Source organism: Leucoraja erinacea, chromosome 34 (assembly GCF_028641065.1).
Source record: "Leucoraja erinacea ecotype New England chromosome 34, Leri_hhj_1, whole genome shotgun sequence".
NCBI lineage: Eukaryota > Metazoa > Chordata > Chondrichthyes > Rajiformes > Rajidae > Leucoraja > Leucoraja erinaceus.
Window position 1 is genome coordinate 5,032,966 of NC_073410.1, and position 22,317 is coordinate 5,055,282.

General features: G+C 37.6%; 1 protein-coding gene across 2 annotated transcripts in view; it reads right to left on the bottom strand.

Annotated features, from left to right (window-relative positions):
- Positions 1–22,317, bottom strand: part of chuk (component of inhibitor of nuclear factor kappa B kinase complex) — a 43,397-nt gene that overhangs the window by 15,819 nt on the left and 5,261 nt on the right. For both annotated transcript variants that reach the window (XM_055661702.1, XM_055661703.1), the window contains 12 exons: positions 21,387–21,504; positions 20,333–20,402; positions 19,618–19,706; positions 18,301–18,390; positions 17,245–17,369; positions 16,210–16,317; positions 15,050–15,185; positions 11,577–11,768; positions 10,750–10,852; positions 6,794–6,917; positions 5,982–6,133; positions 1,379–1,440 (listed from right to left, as the gene is read on the bottom strand). In XM_055661702.1, the coding sequence (XP_055517677.1) occupies positions 1,379–1,440; positions 5,982–6,133; positions 6,794–6,917; positions 10,750–10,852; positions 11,577–11,768; positions 15,050–15,185; positions 16,210–16,317; positions 17,245–17,369; positions 18,301–18,390; positions 19,618–19,706; positions 20,333–20,402; positions 21,387–21,504 (1,369 nt within the window). The remainder of the gene's footprint in view (positions 1–1,378; positions 1,441–5,981; positions 6,134–6,793; positions 6,918–10,749; positions 10,853–11,576; positions 11,769–15,049; positions 15,186–16,209; positions 16,318–17,244; positions 17,370–18,300; positions 18,391–19,617; positions 19,707–20,332; positions 20,403–21,386; positions 21,505–22,317) is intronic.

The following is a 22,317-nucleotide window of genomic DNA, read 5'->3' on the forward strand; positions in this document are numbered from 1 at the left end:
CTATGCTGCATGGGCTGGAGATGGGGGTAGAGGTGTCACCAGAACAAAACCAGAGCTAGCCTTCCTGTGTTCAAGAAGGAACTGCAGATGCTGGAAAATCGAAGGTACACAAAAATGCTGGAGAAACTCAGCGGGTGCAGCAGCATCTATGGAGCGAAGGAAATAGGTAACGTTTTGGGCCGAATCCCTTCACAACCCTAGCCTTCCTGCTCTGCTTTTAACAACTCATACATTCTTTTGTCTGTTCTCACTCTCTAACTGCTCTCATTCACTCATTAATCTTCTTTACAGCAGATCGCCGTTGTCATCCCACTTTAACTCCACTCGCAACATCACCCTTCCCCACCCTGCATCATAACAAGCTTTTCTCTCCTTCTCAGGTCTGACGAAAGGTCATCAACCTGAGAATATGCTTTTCTTTGGCGACACTGATATGACACCGGCAAAATTGCCAAGTAGGACAGGCCCTTAAAGCTTCAATGCTGGGGATGCTGCCTTGGGAGAAGCTATCAATGCTGATTTGCTTTTCCTGCCTGTGAATTTGAACAATTTTTGCAGAGAGGGAGTTGGTAACACCTCACAGCTTACACCTACACAATAGAGTTAACTTACAGTGGCCAAGTAACCTACCAACCGGCACATTAGTGCAAATGGCATGTTGCCCTTCATTGCGAGAGGATTTGAGATTAAGAGCAAGGAGGTCCTACTGCAGTTGTACAGAGCCCTGGTCAGACTGCACCTGGAGTATTGTGTGCAATTTTGGGCTCCTAATTTGAGGAAGGACATTATTGCTATTGAGGGAGTGCAGCGTAGGTTCACCAGGTTAATTCCCGGGATGGCGGGACTGACATACGATTAAAGAATGGGTCGTTTGGGCTTTTATTTGAGAACTCGTCGAGACATGGGGCATTTATTGTGCTGTACAAGATCATATTCCGTAATTATAAACTGTAGTCAAATAAAATTAACTTTCTGATCTTTCTTGGTGACAAACCCAAGTTTCTCAGCATACCAAAGACTATTGAGCAAAATAAAAAATCAAATGCTGAAGGAACTCAATGAGTCTGACAGAATCCCTGGTGGGAACGTACAGGCGATGTTTCAAGTCAGGACACTTCCTAACCTGACGAATCAGTCTGAAGAAGAATCCCAAACAGAAAGTTCACTCCATTCCCTCAGCAGATGCAGATGCAGCCTGACCTGTTGAGTTCCTTCAGCACTTTTTGTTGTTGCACAATGTTCCAGCATCTGCAGGTTCTTGTATCATCAATGACTCTTTCTTAGCAGTGTCAACTATTACCTGTATGGTACTAACATTTATTTAGTACTAAAATACAATTTCACTGTCAAACACCATTAAAACCTTTAACTTATTTACCTGCTTACAAGCCTCTGCCTTCTCTTCCATTTCCTTCCATGCTTTTAACATCTTCTCAGAAGCTAAAAATAGAAATATACAATCTCAATCAAAATTTAGAAATAACTCAGCAATGAATAGCATACTGTTCCTTAAAATTCACAACCATCTCCTGAAAATATAAACAAAAGGAAATCATATTGTAAGAACTGGAATAAATACATGTAGATTGAGTCTGAATATGTGATAACTTATGGGCAACATCTACCCAATGTTAAAATAAATCACACATTGGCAACTTTCATTCAACAATATGAAGTTAGGGACCTGGGATATCAGGACCCTCACAGGCAATCGCCCAGTGAAAGAACTAAATCGTGTTCTGTTGTCATAGCTTGGGAACAATAAAGTAAATCTTAATTAAAGATCAGATAAAATAAAGAAGTCACAACAGGTTTAGGAATGGAAAATTATCCAGTGTTTCTGCTCCCACTCTCTAGCCCAAGATCCAATACAGATGTGCATTTGGACACTATTTCTCTTTCTCCAAAAAAGTATTGCTCTTCAATTCACACTCGCCATTTTGCTGTGCAAACTATTTCACAATTTCTCCGTCCTCTTTTCATATTGAAACTTACAATTGTATTCATATTTTTTCTCCAATCTACCGACTAACTTTTTTGGCCAATTTTGTTATTCTATTTTAGTATTTACCAAAGTCAATCTTTAACAGGAATTTGAACTTGCAATGATCCGACTCAGATAAGTTCAAATTCCTGTTTAGACTTGAGCACCAGTTCAGTACCAAGAGGAAGATGCCCTGTTGTGGATTCTCTCAGGTGGCGTTTTTCACAAGGAGCCATCTAACCTTTCTGGTTGGCATTTGAAAAAAAAAAACACACAATTCTGCCCAATGCTTTGAGCAATATTTATTTTCAATCAACCCTACAAAAACAACTTAAGGGCCTGTCCCACTTAGGCTATTTTTCAGGCGACTAGGCTGTCGCCACATGGTCGCCGGGTTGTTGCCTGTATGGTCGTGAATAGTCTCCTCAGTTGCCCAAAGAGTCGTAGCGTCTTTCTGGTCACTGCTGGACTTTCAACATGTTGAAACATTTTCGGAGACAGTTGGTTTGACGCCAATGAGTGTAGCTTGACTTCTCCTGATGTGGGTGCTGTCATAGTTGTCGCCAGGTTAACGTTGGTTGTCGCTGGTGCTGACTTTGTTTTTTTTGTTGTTGTTAAAGTAATGATTCTATTTCAAATTTTATGTCGAAAGCCGTTTTTTTTCAGCGACCTGCTAGGACTATGACAGTCTCCGGCAGTCGCCTAAAAATAGCCTAAGTGGGACAGGCCCATTAGTTGGCAACTATTACAATATAACCTTTGCAGGAGTTTGCTGTGCATTGATCTGTCTCTCTGTGTTTCTTCCAATATGACTGCAATTTTCTTCATTAATACATTGATGTGAATGTTTGTGAGAAATAGCCAAAAAAGGTACTAGAAAATAAAAAAATCTTTTATCTAGTATGAACATCTGCAAGCACCATCTTTTTTTCAACACAGCAAAGTTAAAACATAACAATGTAACAAATAAAGGTTCCATCTTTTAAAGCCATTTATCTTTATTCTGGCATTTAAGAGATGGTGATAATCCAGGTTTACTATGTAAAAAGTAAAGTTAGATTAGCTGAAAGCATCAGATTTACTTTAGTTATGAAGGTATTTGGCAAATTCTCAAAGCATTGGGTCGCTTGGTTCTTTCCACTGCACTTGATCTTCAATGTGGAGTTTGTTTAAGTAATGCTGTGCATGAATAGCTATAAATTTATTGCAGTATAAATTTGTAGCAGTATTTGAGGGATTGGCTCAAAAAATAACTGTGCTCTGGCAACTCTCACAGAGTTTCAAAGAGCATTTTAATTTGACAGTGAATTCCTCCTAAAGGGGAATAAATGACAGGTATTCAAAGGGTGCATCTCTCAGCCAGATAGAAATAATGATGCTGATGGTATTAGTCAAAAGCTGGCAGTAGAAACTAATATTGGAAAAACAATGTTATTATTGACCTGTGCACTGTAAGTATATGAACTAAAAAAGATATTTATCAATGAACTATTCCAAAAAATTCCTGTTATATATAAAAGACAGAGCTTGTTTGATTTATTTTTATTAGATATTAGTTTGAGTTTTGTGTTTTTATAAACAGGTCAGAATTATGGACCATCAATCCAGGTACACGAGTTTGAGGAAGGTCACTGTTTTTAAGTCTGTCTTTGATATAATCCTTGTATTAGTTTCTTGAACATCTCTCCTTCTGGTGGTCATGTGAAAGGCCTATGTAAAGGAGCTGTAAAGGAGCATATGGAAACTGTCCGAATGGATTACATGGTCTGTCCAGTGGAACTGAAGCCCCTGTCCCACTTACGTGTCCTTGGCACGCTAATTACGCGACCTCGTGGTCACGTTGAGGCGCGACGGTCCCACGAAGGTCTAGCGCGACTTCATGCACCCGCACAGCCGTCTGGATCGCGTCACGTCATTTGAAGATGGACACAAAATGCTGGAGTAACTCAGCAGGACCGGCAGCATCTCTGGAGAGATGCAATGGGCGATGTTTCAGGTCGAGACTCTTCTTCAGTACCGTGCACAACTCCATACCCCTCCGTGGTTCTCAGTGAGACCGGCCATTCGCGGCCACACGATGCCCGTGCACCTCAACGCGACACCGAGGTCGCGTAATTTGCATGCCAAGGACATGTAAGTGGGACTGTGCTTTGAGCCCTCAGGATCATGGCCTCATTGCTGATCAGGCTGCCTGATCACCCTCCCGTGCCATTTGATGCCCAGTAGTGATCTCATGTGGAAACGGTTTGAAATACTTCTTCTTGTAAAGTGTTCATGTCTCACAACTGTATAACCGTTTTGTACACCTTTAGTTTCTGTGGTTCTTCACACAAGAATGCAGAGCGACTGATTGCCCTTGCTAGCTTCCACACCAGTCTTACTGTCTCCGACTACATTCTATCTCTGTTCCGCCCACTCCCCTGACATCAGTCTGAAAAAGGATCTCGACCCGAAAAGTCACCCTATTCCTTCTCTCCAGAGATGTTGCCTGTCCCACTGAGTTACTCCAGCATTTTGTGTCTACCTTTGATTTAAACCAGCATCTGCGGTTCCTTCCGACACATCAAAGGAGATGAATCTTTCCAGGTACTTAAAGTAATTGCCCTCTTCAGCTCATTGCCATTGATGCTTGTGCTGAAAAGATACACTGTGGACCCTGGAACAGGTTGGTGCCGGACGGACCTTGCTTGTTGAGACTGATTGTAGGATGAAGAATCACAAAGCTTTGATAAACTTGTCAATGAATTGAAGGTCAAACTCTAAATATGCCCTAAGGGCACAGTCATCAGCAACAGTGTCTCTGAGGTCAGTATCTCACTGTTGTCGTCCTTGCCTTCAGTCTCCAGAGAGCCATACAGTCTACTAGTCAAGTACACCTCTTCTTCAAAGTCGCTGAGCATATAGTTAAGGACACACGTGAAAAACAGGTTGGACAGGCCTGGAACAAGCACACAGCTCAGTTTCACACTACTTTTAATATTACATTGTACTGAAGTGTCACTGCTGGAGAAGATCAGCCCCACCTTGTCTCGACATGCAAGAGGTGAATGATCAGAAGTTCTTGTTACAATTGGCTTATTGGCTGTTACACTGGAAGCAAACTTGAGCTCCTGGTCAATAGATGGAAGATCACAATCAAAGGCTTCCAATCAACTAACCTTTGTTTTTCTTCAAAAGTATCATGAACAGTGAGCAGGGCAAAACTATGGTTAGATTCACACAAATGTTGTACTTTGATTAGGGCTTTTGATCCTGTAGGATAGTTGTTACCCAATTGGACACATGCAAACAAAGCCTTAATTAAAATAAGCTTGGATTTCTGAGGTGTCTTTAGTTTTAAGGATTTCAGACATGAATGGGGGCAGGTTCACTGTTTGCAAAGGTGGAGGTGTAAAAAGTTTTATTTTATCTTAATGATTGACAAAGAGGAGGAAAAGCAACTACAATGGAAGTCAACTTGGGCCTCAGAAGGGAAATGCAGTCGTCAGTGATTTTAATGGAAGTAGGTTCAAGAGAGAGATTCACGGAAAAAAAACACTAAGCTCTGCTGCTGCAATTTAAATTCTATTTGCTTAAATGATTCTAATTGTACATCAGGAAAGAAATGCTCCACTTTGTCATCTTGTTGTCACAATGCTTTTGCTTGTGATAGAACGATGCTCACCAGGGATCGATGACAAATTAGTTTTTTTCCAGTCGCGTCATTCCCACAGACCAATCATTATACTCACAAACAGCAAGCAGGTGTTTCAAAAGAAACATAGTTGACTGTGAGCTGCACAAATTCATGAATTTCCAGTTTCTACCAGCAGTGCCATCAATCAAACAAGGACCAGTTAGGCTAGTCGCACAACTAATTGCAGAGTATAAAATTGCCACAGAATAACATGAAGAAAGGACATTAGATCACTTGCTGCCAATGTAATTAACAATAGATCCATCAATAAACACAAGATCACAACACATTCAGAAAGAATTTAATAAAGTGGACACTTACATATTCCATATGCCATTTGCTCACTGTACTTTTCCAGATCAAGCTTAATGCTGGACTGAAAGAAATCCAACCTAGCCTTCAACTGCTGAGAATTAGAAAACATGGTTGTTTTCATTTTTGTAAGGTTATTGTTATAACGCAGCAGACTCAACCTGGAAATAAATCACAATCAAAAAAATAAAATTCCATGGAACATCTAAAAACAAAACCTTAGCATTAATTAACACAACAAAAAAAAATATTGACAGGGAGGCGACTGGCCAGTAAGGATATAAATCAGTCAACATTAGGCAAGGCACAACATTGGGGTAGAATATTCTATAATTGAAAAAAAAAGATAATTTTATATGAAATATTTCAAAAAAAATGAACAGATTTTTAAAATTTTGTTTTGCTCTCAACATAATTTGATTAACATTTTTGTTTCACTTGGAAAGATTGTAGCTCCCCAGAGAATGCTAAATGAGTATCCTACAGGGACAGGAAAGACAGGAACCTTTTTTAAAGGATGCTCATAATTGAACATAAATCAACATAGTCCCATTCTTCCACATAGTAAATTGTTTTAGGAAATTCTACTTTAAAAAAATGTCTTAATTTTCCTTTTCTTCTATTATTTTCATGTCTTTGAATTTTTCTGCCTGAAATGTTTTTCACCTCTTGGATTCTTGGATCTTATTTGAGATCTTAATCCATGACTTTATAATTTGTGAGTGAGTACATAGAGAGGCAAACATAAATTTAAGTCTTTCTTCATATAATTATTTATCGGTGGCGTATAACATCAGCTCTACGGTGCAGAAATGACTTACATTGCAGCTCTCTGGCCCTGGAACAATCTGCTGTAGTCCTCCTTTAATCCACAGACATAATTCACAGCTTCTCCCCACACCTTCCTCAGCTGAGCATTAGGCAACATTATCTTAGCATCCCGTACTATAAGAAAACATTACAATGAAGTTAAATGCAGCATTTCAGAATTTTAATTTTGACACCAAAACCTACAAATCATTAAAATATGCTTTTATTCAGCTTAATTAATTTACATAATGTGATTTCAGTCCCAATGTATCTGATCAATTTGAAGATTATGAAATTTACAAAAAATGAAGCTCACCACTCGCACCTTTTTCAAACTATTTAACTGCATTTGAACATTTTTACATCATCTTACAATTCCGATTCTGAATAAAATATTTTTCTGAATATTTGTTTCAAATATACGTCTAACTAAATTTGAGTTCTCCAATCAAAACATTCTCAATTTACGCAAGATCAACCTTGTTCCATATCTTTACAAATATTATTCATACTTTGGTGATGTTTCTAATTTGAACAATAAAATGCAAGTTGTTTGTGTCACCCCTCCATTGTATTTTGTTTCTTAATTGCCTTGTCCAGATGGTTACATCCACAGTAACTCATATAAATCACTTTTAAATCTTCAGACTAGACTGAATTAATTTCATTTAATTATGCACTTGCAAATCTACTTATATACACAGAACATTAGGGGCGGCACAGTGGCGCAGCAGTAGAGCTACTGCCTTACAGCGCTAGAGTTCATGGTTCGATCCTGACTATGGGTGCTGTCCGCATGGTGTTTGTAGGTTCTCCCTAAGACAGCGTGGGTTTTAGAAACATAGAAAATAGGTGCAGGAGTAGGCCATTCAGCTCTTCAAACCAGCACTGCCATTCAATATGATCATGGCTGATCATCCAAAATCAGTACCCCGTTCCTGCTTTCTCCCCATCTCCCTTGTATGTTTTATTAAGATCACTTTTAGTTCTAAACCCCAAAGAGTACAGAGCCAACTGGAAGGATAGTATAGCAATAACATTGCATTCTCAATTCAATCCTGACCTTTAGTGCAGTCTGTCAGGAGTCTGCACATTCTCCGTGTGTCTACATTGGTTTCCTTCAATTACTATACAAGTACTTAGCATCAGTATTCACACTGTAGAGGGATAAGGACTGTGTGATCAGTGTGGGTATATTAATATGATAGCACATTTGGGGATTAAGACAGAACTGCTGAGTCTCTAAAAGAGCATTAAAGTGGAAAAGTGCCCAGTGATTTAAATGTCTCAATAGCGTCTTGTACAATTTCAGTAATACTTCCCCTGCTTTTATACTCCAGTCCCTTTGAAATAAAATCATCATTGGTCCCATTGGCCTTCCAGATTATCTGCTACAGCTATATGCTATTGGTATGTGTTTCATGTACAAGGACCTCAAAATCCTTTAATGCTGCAGCTTTCTTTAGTCTTGCCCTATTTACCTAATAACCTGTTTTGTTAGTCTTCCTTGCTAACTTTTCATTTACTCAACCCATCAACATCTCTCTGTAAAATCTCACATCATAACTTGCCTTTCCTCTTCATTTATATAATCTGCTAGTGCAGCTACAGTATATTTGCTTCCTATCTCGAAATTCCCAATATCTATTTTAAACAGCCGGTATCCCAGTACTGATCCTTGTGGTAATGAACAGCTTAAAGGTCGCCAAACTGAAAATGATCCTCTTATCTTGTCTCGCTGTTACCTGTTAGACAACCATATATTAGATCCAACACCACTTGTTCTTGTAAAGTAACCATTTGTGTGGCAGCTTGTTAGATGCCTTTTTGAAAATCCAACTATATCACATCGACCAGTTGCCCTCTCCCCACCGGCTGATACTTTGTCAAAAAACTCTCATAGGTTTGTCAATATTTCCCTTTCATGAAGCCATGCTGACTCTGCATAATCAGATTATGACTTTACAAAATATTCTGTTGATGCCTCCTTAATAATTGATATCTACTTGTAATAATGAATATTAATTAAACCAGCTGACACAATCATAAACACTTAACCTCACATTTAAAAAATAAAAAAAAATCACAGCACCTCTCCAGAATTAAAGGGTTATTGGAAGATTACAAACAATGCATCTACTGTATCTGTAGCCATTTGTTTTTAGGATTCTAGGATACAGACCAGGATTCTCATGCAGCATTAGTTTCTTTGAGTTTGCCTAATACAAAATCTCTAATCACAGTGATGCTACTTAATTCCTTCCCTTTATTTTTCAGTATTAATGGGAAGGTCCGAGTATTTCCTACTGTGAAGACTGATGTAAAAACCTGTTTCTATTTTTTTTTATTATACATTTTCCTTAATTCTCAGCCTCATGTTCACTTAAACATCTCTCCTTTTTATGTCCTTAAAGAAGGTTTAGTTGGAACAAGTGTTTCTAGTTGGAAAAGTGAGTCAAAAAATGGTACATAGTGGGGATATAATTAGAACGTTGAAAAACAGCATGCATAATAAATAATATGGTTAAATAATGATGTACAACAGTAACTGGAAATGGTTCAAATGATGTTCAACAGAACCATGGAAAAATACTGAAACAAGGAACTGCAGATGCTGGTTTACAAAATAAGACAAGTGCTGAGCACATCAGAGGCATCTCTGGAGAACATGGATATCTGATGTTTTGGGTTGGGATTTTCTTGAGCCCTGTCAGCTCACAGTCCAATAATGTGTTGATTTATAAATTATCAATATAATATTCAACTAGCTCTGTGGCCATGCCCTTGTCCCTTCTTCAGATATCTGCTTCGCGTATCTCTGTGACCTCTTCCTTTCCTGTGCCTCCATGCAATATCGATGTTATAGAATTGTCACTTTCAATCTCTCAGTTTCTTTGTTGCTCTTTCTTGAGCTCATCTACTCATAATTTCACAATATACAGTCCACTGTATGATTCTCTCTAATCATGCTCACGTTAACTGTCTTTGGACATGTTGTGAGCAGTACATAAATGTTAATGCTAGCATAATGCTCAAATAAGAATTTTATTGTTCTGTTTAAGTACATATGACAATAAAACACTCTTGACTACACATGCGCAGCAGCCTTAGGACTTAATGATGTTGTGTCACTGCCAGAAAGCTGGACAACTGGAGTGAACGTCTTAATACTGCCAAAGTCTTACACTAATCACTACCTCATTAATACATCATATTTTAGCACGACACTCAACAATAACTCTCACCCCAGCCTTTTCCTCTCTTTTGCTTTGATACCTATTCTTCCCTCTGGAACCTATTTCCACACTTTCCCTACAGCTATCTCTTTGTATGACTTGCCAACTTTTATTTTATCAATAAAACAAATTGGAAAAATGAACAGAAAATTCTCAGTATTTTGAATTCAGTTGAGCACTCACATGTACCACGCACGAAAACGGCTAGCAAACATTAAATTCTCTCATCCGTATTTAAATCTATGATCTCCTCCATAGGACTCAAAGAAAACAGATTTGTGGGCCAATTATGTACATAAAAGGTTCTATTATACTCTTTAAATGACTGAATCTTCCAGTTAATCTAGGGTGCCTTATATGTTTTAACTCCCAAAATGTGCACCAAAAACATGCTGAGCCACTGCGCTGTTTTACCACACCCGTAAGGCTGTATTAGAATATCCATGTTGCAATTACAACATGCAAATATTGCAAAAGCCATGTAAATGTTACAACATCCATGTAAATATTACAAGTGTGAAGAAAAATAGGGCTGAAGTGATTTCTGAAACATGCAACAATGAATCAAGGCCAGTCAGAACATATGTAGTGAGATGTATTTTTACATTGAAAGCCATGATTCCCGTCATCTGTTATGTTCATGAGGATTTAATGGATTGTTAATAGATTGTTTTGATTATAGTTTTTCATTTTAAACTTACAAACTACATTTTGTATAACTTAGCTCTTACCAACATAATTAACATGCTCTGGTAATTTTCTGGCAACAAAAGGTCCTTCATAGATGGTGCTACTTTTATCAAAGAGATACACCATGTACCGATCCCAGCCTCTCTGCAAAATGAGAAAAACATATTGAAACACAGTTTGATTGATACAACTTCACATATTAATGGAATTTGTAGTACTTTTTGTCATTGTTTCTTTTGACCACTCAATTTAAAAGGCACAGTGTTTGATATATTTGAAAATATAAAAAGTAGCGAATCCTTGAAATTATTGTATCCGGTACTATAATTTAGAACGTTTGAATGAAAGTTATCTGCTTTCCCCTTCGATTGGAGGCATTAGTTCACTTCAGTGAAATTGGCCAACATCTTAAAAAGAATCACAATGGGAGGCATTTTTGACAAGAGCAACATTTACTGCACATTATGGCCCTTGAATCATTCCCTTGTTCATTACAATAAATAACCTGGTTCTTTTGGTGATGGGCGGTAAACCTTAACATTTTATAAACTTGATAAACTTCAGCATGATAGAGTGTCAGTATTTATTGGCATCTTAGAAACTCTTCCACGAGCAAAGTATATTTCAAGAGCCGATAGTGTTTAATTTGTCACTTGTACCGACAACAGAACAATATTTTTTTTTCTTGCAGCAGCCTAATGGGTCTATAAACAGTACACAAAGATAATATATAATAATTAAAAATTCAATAAATTAATTTGTAGCTTTTTGATTAACAGCATCAATAATCATCAAGTCATATACAGCTTCATTAACACATGAGCAAAAAGTCTATATTTTTATAAAGATAATAAAGATTCATACTTACTACATCTGGCACACATTGATTGGCAGGCTTTCGAGGATCCAAAGAAATCCCGGTTTCCACAAGCAACTCCTGGTTTGCAGCAGCAATTTCTGTTTCAGCTTCGATTCGCATTTGAAGAGAATGCAGGCTCTCATCAGGTTCAATCAAAAAGGAATGAACCCGGGCAGAAGTCATATTTAATATATGAACAAACTGTGAGAAAGATGAAACACTTTCAGATTTTTTTTAAATTAATTCTAACAGTCCCATACACTTCTCTTAACAGAAATGTATCCAGTCTACTTTAAACTGTTTTACCATTGGTGAAATGGATCGCCAGTGAAACCATAACTGGCTTCTTGCCCCTTTGTTGGGTCAAGAGCTTCAGGCCTCTGCACTCGTCACTTTGTGATTTTTCTATTTAAGCTGCAAATATAAACCTGCCAAGTGAAAAGTAGAAAATCGTATTCAGAAATTCATGCCATACTTGAATTGTATGGAATTAACCACAAGAGGGCACTCTAAAACAAATGAAGGCCACTTTGTCTACGCAGTTCCTTTTAAACACTCAAAAGCAAATATTGTTTCCAAGGTGTTACTGAATTTGAGGCACTACATTATTTTTCTACAAAAAACCTTCCAATAATATTTTGAGCTGAATTTAAAACACAAAGACGACAGGCAAATATTTAAAAGCTCAGCCACAACCAACATGTCAACAGTGGATTAGTAAGAGCTAGAAACATCATTAGGTTCATGATAGAAAACTTAGCCTTTTGCTACCGTCAGAGTTGATGTCGTTCATGAGGCATTAACCAGTCTGTTTTCCATGGAACATGCCACAAAACTATATCAGAGAAGTTTGGGGCACTTAACCTTCATGACTTGCTCAATGAACATACAACATCAGTGAAACATTTCACCTAGGGAGCTTGCTATGTACACGTTAACTGTAATGTTTTTAATGTGACAATGATGACTGGATTCTGAAATAAAAAAGCTAGAAATACTCAGAACATCCAGCATCTCATGAAGAAAAAGCAAGTTAACATTACAAACTAATGAACTTTCATCAGAATTATTGAGTTCAATGTTAAATTCTGAGGATTGTAACATACCTAAAATAATACATGCTATTAGTCGATCTACTGGTGTGTATCATTGGAACAGTGTAAGAGGCCAAGAATAGTCATCAGAGTGGGGGTAGGATGGAAAATTAAAACCACAGGAGACTGGAAGCAGGTCACTTGAGTACCAGGAGTTTCTGCCAAGTAGTTCTTCAATCTGCATATAGCAAATACAGAAATTGCTGGAAATCAGCATGTCAGGCAGCATCTCTAGAGCATATAGACATGCAAGGTATTGGATTGGGATCCTTCTTCAGACTTCTTTAGTCCAAGCAATATAGAGACCATTTCAGGGCACTGAACCTGGGGCACGAAATGAAAAGGGGACAAGTGAATTGCTGCTCCACTTGTAGGGCTTTTAAGGTCTTAGAGCATTGTAGGAATTAAACAGTAGGTATTTCATCTCTTGTGGATAGATGAAGGGGATTTGACAGAGTTGAACGATTGAACTGGTATTTGTGAAGGGAATAGTTCTTCCAGAATGCTGGAAGAAGAGGTGAAGTAGAGAGGAGGTGTCTAGTGGTGCCATCACACAATGGTGGTAATTATGAAGGATTATTTAGTGAATTTGGAGTCTGGCGTTGTGGAAGGACAGGAGAAGAGTGAAAGCACAAATGTAGGTAATTATTAAGAGTCGGTCCACTATGGTACAGCAAAAGCCCCTTTTAAGGCAAAAGAAAAACACCTCAGAAGTACTAGTGTGGAAGTGTCACGATAGGAATACAATGGAACCAAGAAAACTGGCCAAACTTAGAAGGAACCCTTACAAGAGCCAAAATGGAAAGATGTATACCGTGTAGATTAGTGGTCTGTAGGTTTGTAATGAATATTGCTCACAAGACTATTTCACCAAGATTTCAAATAAAAGCCTGTCGGAAATCAGCAGTAGAAGTGATGATACATTTGAGTTCTGTGTGGGAACAGGACACACATTTATTGCAATGTACTGAAAAAAGGAAGAAAGGAACTGGCTCAGTTCAGACAGAAAGAAGGATCTGTGCATGTATAATTCAGATCTACATGCTCATAACTATGACTGACTTGGTAGAAGTGAGTGGAATTAAGGGAAAATAAGTTCAATGCAAAAACAAATTCAGCTGTAAGTTAATAAATTGATACGAGATAGTAGAATTAGGGCATTTGGCCTGACATCCATACTAATCAACAATCCCGACACCCATACTAATCAAGAATCTATCTATCTCTGCCTTAAAAATATCCTTTGACTTGGCCTTCACTCTTTCAACTGGCAACCATACAATATTTGCTCCATAGTATGATGAAAGGCCTCAAACCGAAACGTCACCCATTCCTTCTCTCCAGAGATGATGCCTGTCCCGCTGAGTTACTCCAGCATTCTGTGTCTATCTTCCATATTATCTTTCATTGTATTCACCCTATCGCAGACGTTCCCTTGTTTCTTCCACCACCACATCCCTCTCTGAAGCGACCAGTCTGAAGAAGGGTCTCGACCCGAAACGTCACCGATTCCTTCTCTCCAGAGATGCTGGCTGTCCTGCTGAGTTACTCCAGCTTTTTGTGTCTATCTTCAGTTTAAACCAGCATCTGCAGTTCCTTCTGACACCTCTCTACAACTTATTCTGTATTTAACTTTTCCTAATTCTGATGAAAGGCTATCGACCAAAAATGTCATTGTCTCTCTCTGTCAGGTACACCCTAATCTAGCATTCTCCGTGATTTCAGATTTCCAGCATCTGAAGTTTACTTTGCAACCATTAAAGTACTGTGAAGTCAAAATGCAAAGTGATTTTTGTTATTCTGAGAATGTGAAAGGAATGATTCTATTTTCTTGAAAAAATATAATTATTGATCGATCAAGTTTTACTTTGGGATCAGGTTCCAACATGGTGAACTCCTCATTGCTGAAGGAAGAGATTAGGTAACAGCCGTCAGATCCCTACACACCCTGGCCAGTTTCACTGAATATTCTTCATTCCGCACAAATGTTTTTGGCCAACAGAAATAATTATGGTTAACTTTAATTGATTAAGAAATATACTGAGAGATGAAAAAAACGAATAAAGAAAAATGACAGACAATTCAAATACATTTAACCCCAAAAACTTTCTGAACGTGTTCAAATTCATATGCATTAAATGACATGTACTATGATCATATATTTGATAAAATAAAATGTTTTGTGCAGTCTTCATACTTTAAAGAAATGTGCAGCAGGACATTCACAATAAAATATAGCAATTCTGCAGAAACTCTATCTTGACATTCCCTTTAATTGTAATTCTGAATTTATTATATTGTCTTTCAAACATGTGTTTTATCAGAGATTTCAATAAATTAAACATGTCATATGACACTACACTAACCAATATTTATGGTATAACCAACCTTCTGACTTAAAATCTGCTCCAGGAGCGTGAAGCAGGCTAGTCGATTTGTGTTTGGATCTACATTACCACCCCGTTGTTTAGGATCCCAAACCAACATCATTTGCAGCCATGTCTCCAATGGTTTTACCATTAAGCTGCAAAACAAAAAACCATTCAAAAATGAAATAGTCGCAGTGAACTCCCCATCATGGGAAGGGGGATGAGTGTATGGAACAAGCTGCCAGAGGAGTTAGTTGAGGCTGGGACGATCCCAACGTTTAAGAAACAGTTGGGCAGGTACATGGATAGGACAAGTTTGGAGGGATATGGACCAAACGCTGGCAGGTGGGACTAGTGTAGCTGGAACATGCTGGCTGGTGTGGGCAAGTTGGGCCAAAGGGCTTGTTTCAACACTGTATCGCTATGTAATTATCACAATTTATGTCTGAAGAAAAGTCACAGAGGTGAAACGTTAACGGTTTCCCTTTCACAGATGCTGCCTGAGTGCTCAGTGTATCAGCCTTTTTTAAAAAAAAATTGTAACAATTACATCGTAATTATGCAAGTTATTATTTGACCAGACCCTGGAAAACATAAAATTCCATGTTGCCTGGTGACTAACATACATTTACTGGGGAAGATTCCAGCTGTTGGTCACTTCACAGAACTAAAAATTGATCACAAAATACAAAGTGCTGGAGGAACTCAGATGTTCAGGCAGCATCAGTGGAGGGAATGGAAGGTGATGTCATGGGTGGAGACCATTCTTCAGACAGTATCTGGGGAGAGGACAGGCCAGAAATATCGTCTCTCCATTCCCTCACCAGAAGCTGCCTGACCCAATGAGTTTCTCCAGAACATTGTGTTTTGCTCAAGATTCCAGTATTTGCAGTGCACTTGGTCATATAGGCATTCCAGCGTCCATTTCTGCATCACTGCATTATATTTGGCGAGGATAAAATGTTTGGGTATTCCAGGTCCTTGTTCTCCCTCCCCCGTGATTGCATAAGTCACCTGAATTCCTCTTTGCTCGTTTTACAACTGTCCACCCTGGGTTACATAATCCTGCATTTCACAAGACTGAAGTCATTGAGATTTTAAAAATGTCATGAGACAACCAAATTTCAGCGAAATTTAAGTAGTTAAAGATGCAAAATTCCTACAGGTAAAAATACTCACGTGCTAAGGCCATTGGGCTGTGGCAAATTTGGGGAGAACCGTACTTCACCATTCATCTCTTCAACAGCCATAATGTCATATTGGCCCTTAACTCTAACTTTGTCTTGCCTGAAAGGAAGTGTATTTTCATGATTAATTTCTCCACAGCAATAAATGTCAAAATATATTATAATCCATTTTCTATAAATAAATGATAATCCTCGAAGCTATATTCCACAGATCTTTAGCAAGCAACGAGGAACTGAACACGTTTAGATATAATTCAGCATTAATTTAATTAAAATGATAAACAGAGCACATGATTTTCTTTTAAACAAAAAAACTAGTTTTTATTTCCTGTATAAGGCTCATCATTCAGTTGAGTCCACTTGGCCACAAATCTTTATAATTTTAACCAAGACCCTTTACAATTACAAGCTCCAATCAATTCCACAATCTGGCCAGTGCTTACTGTTGTGTATATAATTTTAACAGTCCTTTATTGTAAATTTACATCCTATAAATACTGAGAGGCAAAATACATATTTTTAAACTAGAACGATGATATTATAAGGGATGCTGCAAACAATATAAAGAAAATCCAAGGCAAAGGTAAAGAATATCATTACCCTTCCCTTACAATGGAAGTAAAGAAAAGAGAATGTGAGAATAAGAATACTACAGAAAACCTTCCACCATCGGGTAGCTAATATTGAACTGACCAGTGAGTGTGAAATGTCTGGAACCCTTTGAGGAACATCTTGTTCTTGCAATGGGAAATGTGGATATTTTGTGTAGTTTAACTAAAATGGGAATTTAATCTTCATCTATGATTATCTTCTGATTTTAAAAAAAGATTATGGTTCGCAAAATCTGATTTTAATTCTGTGGTCTTGATTATAATCCAACAATGGATTATTTTTCATTCCACCTGATTAAAGATGATAAGAGAAGAAATCTATTAGAGTCCCCAATGCACTCATTCTAACATCCTCTCTTTGTAAACTGTAAATGTGATTTATGCATTGAATAGGGATGCAAAAACAGTCTACTTACGATTGGAACGGCTGCATATTATGTAAAAATGGTCGAAATCCTGAGATGCACTCAAATACTAGTGTTCCAAAGCTCCAGTAGTCTACAGTGACTGTGTAAGATTGTGATTCAAATAACTCTGGTGCCTAGAAACAAGGTAACAATATTGTCTAATGAACAAGTCTATTTGGTTCTCAATATAATAAAGAATGAGAAATTGAACCAATATTGCGCACTGACATGCACATTAACTCAAAAATGTTTGATACTCATCTTTCTATGGCACGTATGAGAACAGCTAGGAACTACATAACATTGTAGACAAACCTTGACTGGTTGACAATTATTAAATTTTCGAGCAGACTGTGTTATAAATGGCAATAACAATTTTTAGATAAAATCAACATAAAACAAAATGCAATAGTAAACATACTGGACATGGTTCTTTTCCACAATACTTACTTCAATAATGTATAAACATCATTGGAGTTCGCCAGGTTTGATTCAAAAGGTGCACATTTATTATAGTGCACAGAAATTTGTTGCTTTAGTCAAATGCATTTTGCAAAGTTCAATCCACCTTCACAAATCTCAATAGTAAACTGATGTGATTAGATACTAATTATGGTTAAATGGTTTGAGTCATTAAATGGGAAGGCAAGCCAAATGTGGTCTTCAGGCGAGTTAGATCCAATGAGTAAACAAAATAATTTAAAACCAAACATATATCAAAATGCTGTTTTTTCACTTTTTTTGGTTTAAATTCAAATGTTCACATTGATAATGGCCTTATATATTGATCATCTGATGAAACTGATAGGACTGGAGAATTGCACTCAAGTGTTATTATAAAATGAAAACATTATATAAGCAATTATGGTAAGTGCAAAGAATTTAATAATGGATTATTTTAACATACCTATTATATTTATTCTCACTTATAGCTATTTCCAGACGTAATATTCTTTCAATGACCATGCCTGAATAACATTTGCAATGGTACTGAGAGTGAATACATGTCCATGAATTACAATGTGCTCAATCAATCCACAATAAACAATGCAACAGAAAACTTACCAGGTACTGTAATGTTCCTACAAAAGATGTGCAAAGACTTCCTTGATCCAGATCCTTTGCATAGCCCAAGTCAATTATTTTGTATATCAACTGCAGTAAAAAAGATAGAGTTATTCACTCGTTTGGCAAATAATTTTGCAATTAAATATTTCAGAACAATTTCAATAAATTTTTAATTTTGTTATGTGGGTCGTCCATGCTGTCGTGCCTTTTACCAATAAAATGTAACTACTGTGATATTCTTCCACCATCATCTCACTATACGATCATAAGATCATAAATGATAAGAGTACAATTAGGCCATTCGGCCCATCAAGTCTTCTCTGCCATTCAATTATACAAGAAAACAAAACTCATATTGATGATAAAGCATTGATGGGACTGCAATTTGGTGAATGAAGTCAGTACTACTGCCACTGCAATCTTGTGTACCTGAAGAGCCTTTTGTGAAATTAGTCCCATAAAAATAAAAACATTGATAACAAGAAAAAAAATCATTGAAATATATGTACAAGATCAGTTAAAGTGAATCACATAGTTTTAGTGATATAGTACACTGTTAATTCCCAGGAAGAAAAATAACTCAGCAGTTCTTGATAAATGTTTGAACATAAATGAGTTACATAGTTGCTAAGGATTATTTTTACTTCCAAGGTTACTAGTACAGTAAGTAAAGTCTGGAAGAGTATTGTCTGCTCATCACTGACAAGTGCTACGGCAGGCTTCAATGAAAGCAACAGAGGCTGCAACTCAGCCCACACCAACAGGTACTCAGTCATGAAGTGAACCAGGAAGGGAGCCAAGCTTCATGTATTTCTGGAACGTTGATAACTAACATCAGGCATGCGATAATAAATCACAGCCAGTGATTCCCTGGATACGAATAGACGTGGAAGAATGGAACGGAGCAGCTCAACTGAATAGTATAAAAGAGGTGCTATAGAAGAATGGTCTGGTACCTTGTCTAAAATGGAAAACGTGCCAATCTGTCTTTCATTCGACAATGTGTAAGCTGAGGTCTAAATATGATGGAAACTTATTGATGAGGTTTGATAGTACACTAAAGCATCTTGCAGAAGAGTAAAGACTGAAGATGGTGCAGTAGTTGCAAGAAAAAGGGATACAAATGCATTGTTGGGACTATTTGCAATAGAGGGACAAAAAATACATTTTTGGGAATGGGATACTGATTTTCAAGGAAGAAAAGAGTTCGATGGTATTTGGCAATAAACATATATGCCCATTGTTCTTAAATTGTGTTAGGAAAACTACAGAGGAAAGAGCTCAAACTTTTTTTTACTTTTACATTTCTCTTACCTTGCCATTATCTTCTTGCAACACAATATTTTCAGGTTTCAGATCTCTGTGGATAATTCTGTGGTTATGTAAATATTGGATGCCAGAACCTGGTGAAAATTAAATACAAAATGGTGGGTGAAAGCAGATTTGTTTAAGTAGAGAATGTGTGTTTTTGTCTTTATATTGACCAGATCACAGAATATTCATGAGATTATGAGGCCATTTGACTTATCGGTTCCAAAAGAAAACAACCTCAGGCTGCCATCTTTCCTCAGAGCTTCTAATTTTACAGTTTATTTTATATGAGATATGAACCCTCTCAGTAAAATTATGTCCTCCTTATGATGCACTGACCAGAATGATTCACAATAGGCAAGCTGTAGTTGAACGAGCATTGTGTACAATTCCAGTGTAATCTTGCTACCTGCAAATTATTTGCATCTGCTAATAAACAAAAGCATTCCATATGTCGATCAGCCTTCTAATCCATCCATCCTTGCTTGCTTGAAGGACCTATGGATATTCACCCCAAGTTCTCTCTTCTCCACAATTCCAATTATCCTCCTATGTGTGGTGCATTCCCTTGCCTTGTTGCACCTCCCCAAGGGCAATGTGTTGCATATCTCTGGGGTTAAATTTAATTTTCCATTTTCCTGCCCACCCGACTAGACCATCAACGTCTTCTGTAAGAAATGTAATTAAATTATAAATGGGCATTTACAAAAATACCTACCAACATCATGTAATAAGCTTAAAACTTGGCTTTCTTTAAGTCCACAGCAGTTTTCAGGCTTGCCCAGTACCTTGAAACACAAAATGCAACGTTAGCGAAGAACCAATTCGTAAAAATTCACAAATGAATATTCAAAAATTCTCCGACAGAAAAATGGCAATTATATTATAAACTTAGAAACATAGAAACAAAGAAAATAGGTGCAGGAGGAGGCCATTCGGTCCTTTGAGCCAGCACCGCGATTCATTGTGATCATGGCTGATTGTTCCCTATCAATAACCCGTGCCTGCCTACTCCCCATATCCCTTGATTCCACCAGCCCCTAGGGTTCTATCTAACTCTCTCTTAAATCCATCCAGTGACTTGGCCTCCACTGCCCTCTGTGGCAGGGAATTCCACAAATTCACAACTCTCTGGGTGAAAAAGTTTTTTCTCGCATCAGTCTTAAATGGCTTCCCCTTTATTCCCCTGGTTCTGGACTCGCCCAACATTGGGGACATTTTTCCTGCATCTGGCTTGTCCAGTCCTTTTATAAATTTATATGCTTCTAGTAAAAGATGTTAAGTTCAAATAAATATATTATGAGTTGAAACAAATTATTTAATAGAACATGGAAAATGGATGCACAAAAACACAGCAGTAATTAACATTCACAATTAACATTAAATCTTTTACATGGGTTCTCAAAATAAATTGAATATTCAAGTTTCAAAACAGGCAAAGATCTGAAGTTATAATGCCCATTTAACTGACAGTAGTTATGTTTTAAATGTATCCAGCACCAATTGAAAAATGGCAGGATGGTGAGGTTCAGTCCAAAATCAAATTAGCATTGATGCCATCTAATGCTGAGATAAGATTGAGACACTGCAGCCTACTCTTGCTTCTATTTCTTGATCTTAATCACAAAAAGAAGGGTACACCACTTGTCTCTAAATACATGCAGATGTTTAGTACATAATGAAATTCTGTGAAACATTTGTAACTAAATTAAATTTGGATTAACCTCAAAATCGCACTCAGTAAAAGGAATTAGAATGACCTTGAAAATTACCTTGCGCAAGTTACCTCCTGTACAGAATTCCATCGCAAGTAGAGGGACATCATTAAAGGCAACACCCTGCATTTCTTCGGGAACTTCACGAGCTTTAACAACATTTGCATTGTTTAACCTTTTTTGGGACAAGACAACAGAAATGATCTTCAGACAACCCTTACACGTCAAATGTATTTAAATTGTAGGAGATAGAAAAACTGAGAACACACAATTAACAAGTTTGTCAAATGTAATTCTACTATAGTCCTTATATGCAAACTGAAACAAAAAATAATCCCAACTGCAAAGCAATTCTTATCTCTCGAAAATTAAATTGCCTGAATTTTATACTTGAGATTTAACAATACAAAGAAAATTGCCTATTATTGACAAAGGAGAGAGGAACAATTTGTTAGCAGGTTCAGTAGAAATAAGCAAAAATACATGTAGTTTAATTTAGTATATGCTAGACATATGGCACGGAAACAGGCACATTGGCCCACCGAGTCCTCGCTGACCAGCGATCCCCGTACACGAGCACTATCCTACACATGAGGGACAATTTACAATTGTCACCGAAGCCAAATTAACCTACAAACCGGTACGTCTTTGGAGTGTGAAGCATCCGGGGGAAACCCAGAGGGTCACAGGGTGAACGTACAAACTCCATACACTTAGCACCCGTAGTCAGGATTGAACCTGGGTCTCTGGCGCTGTAAGGCAGCAACTCTACCACTGTGGCACCCCTGTGCCACCCCTTATGGAATGTTCTGCCTTACCCTTGTGCTACTCCATGATGAAACATACACATTAATATTCAGACTGTAGCCACCAAGGTTTTGAAGTAGTCACAATATTTTACAGAATCTTCCAGAGTTTGGAACAACCTTATCCAGGTAAAACAAGATGTCACAACCTCAGTGAACTTGATTGGGAGACGGGAAAATCA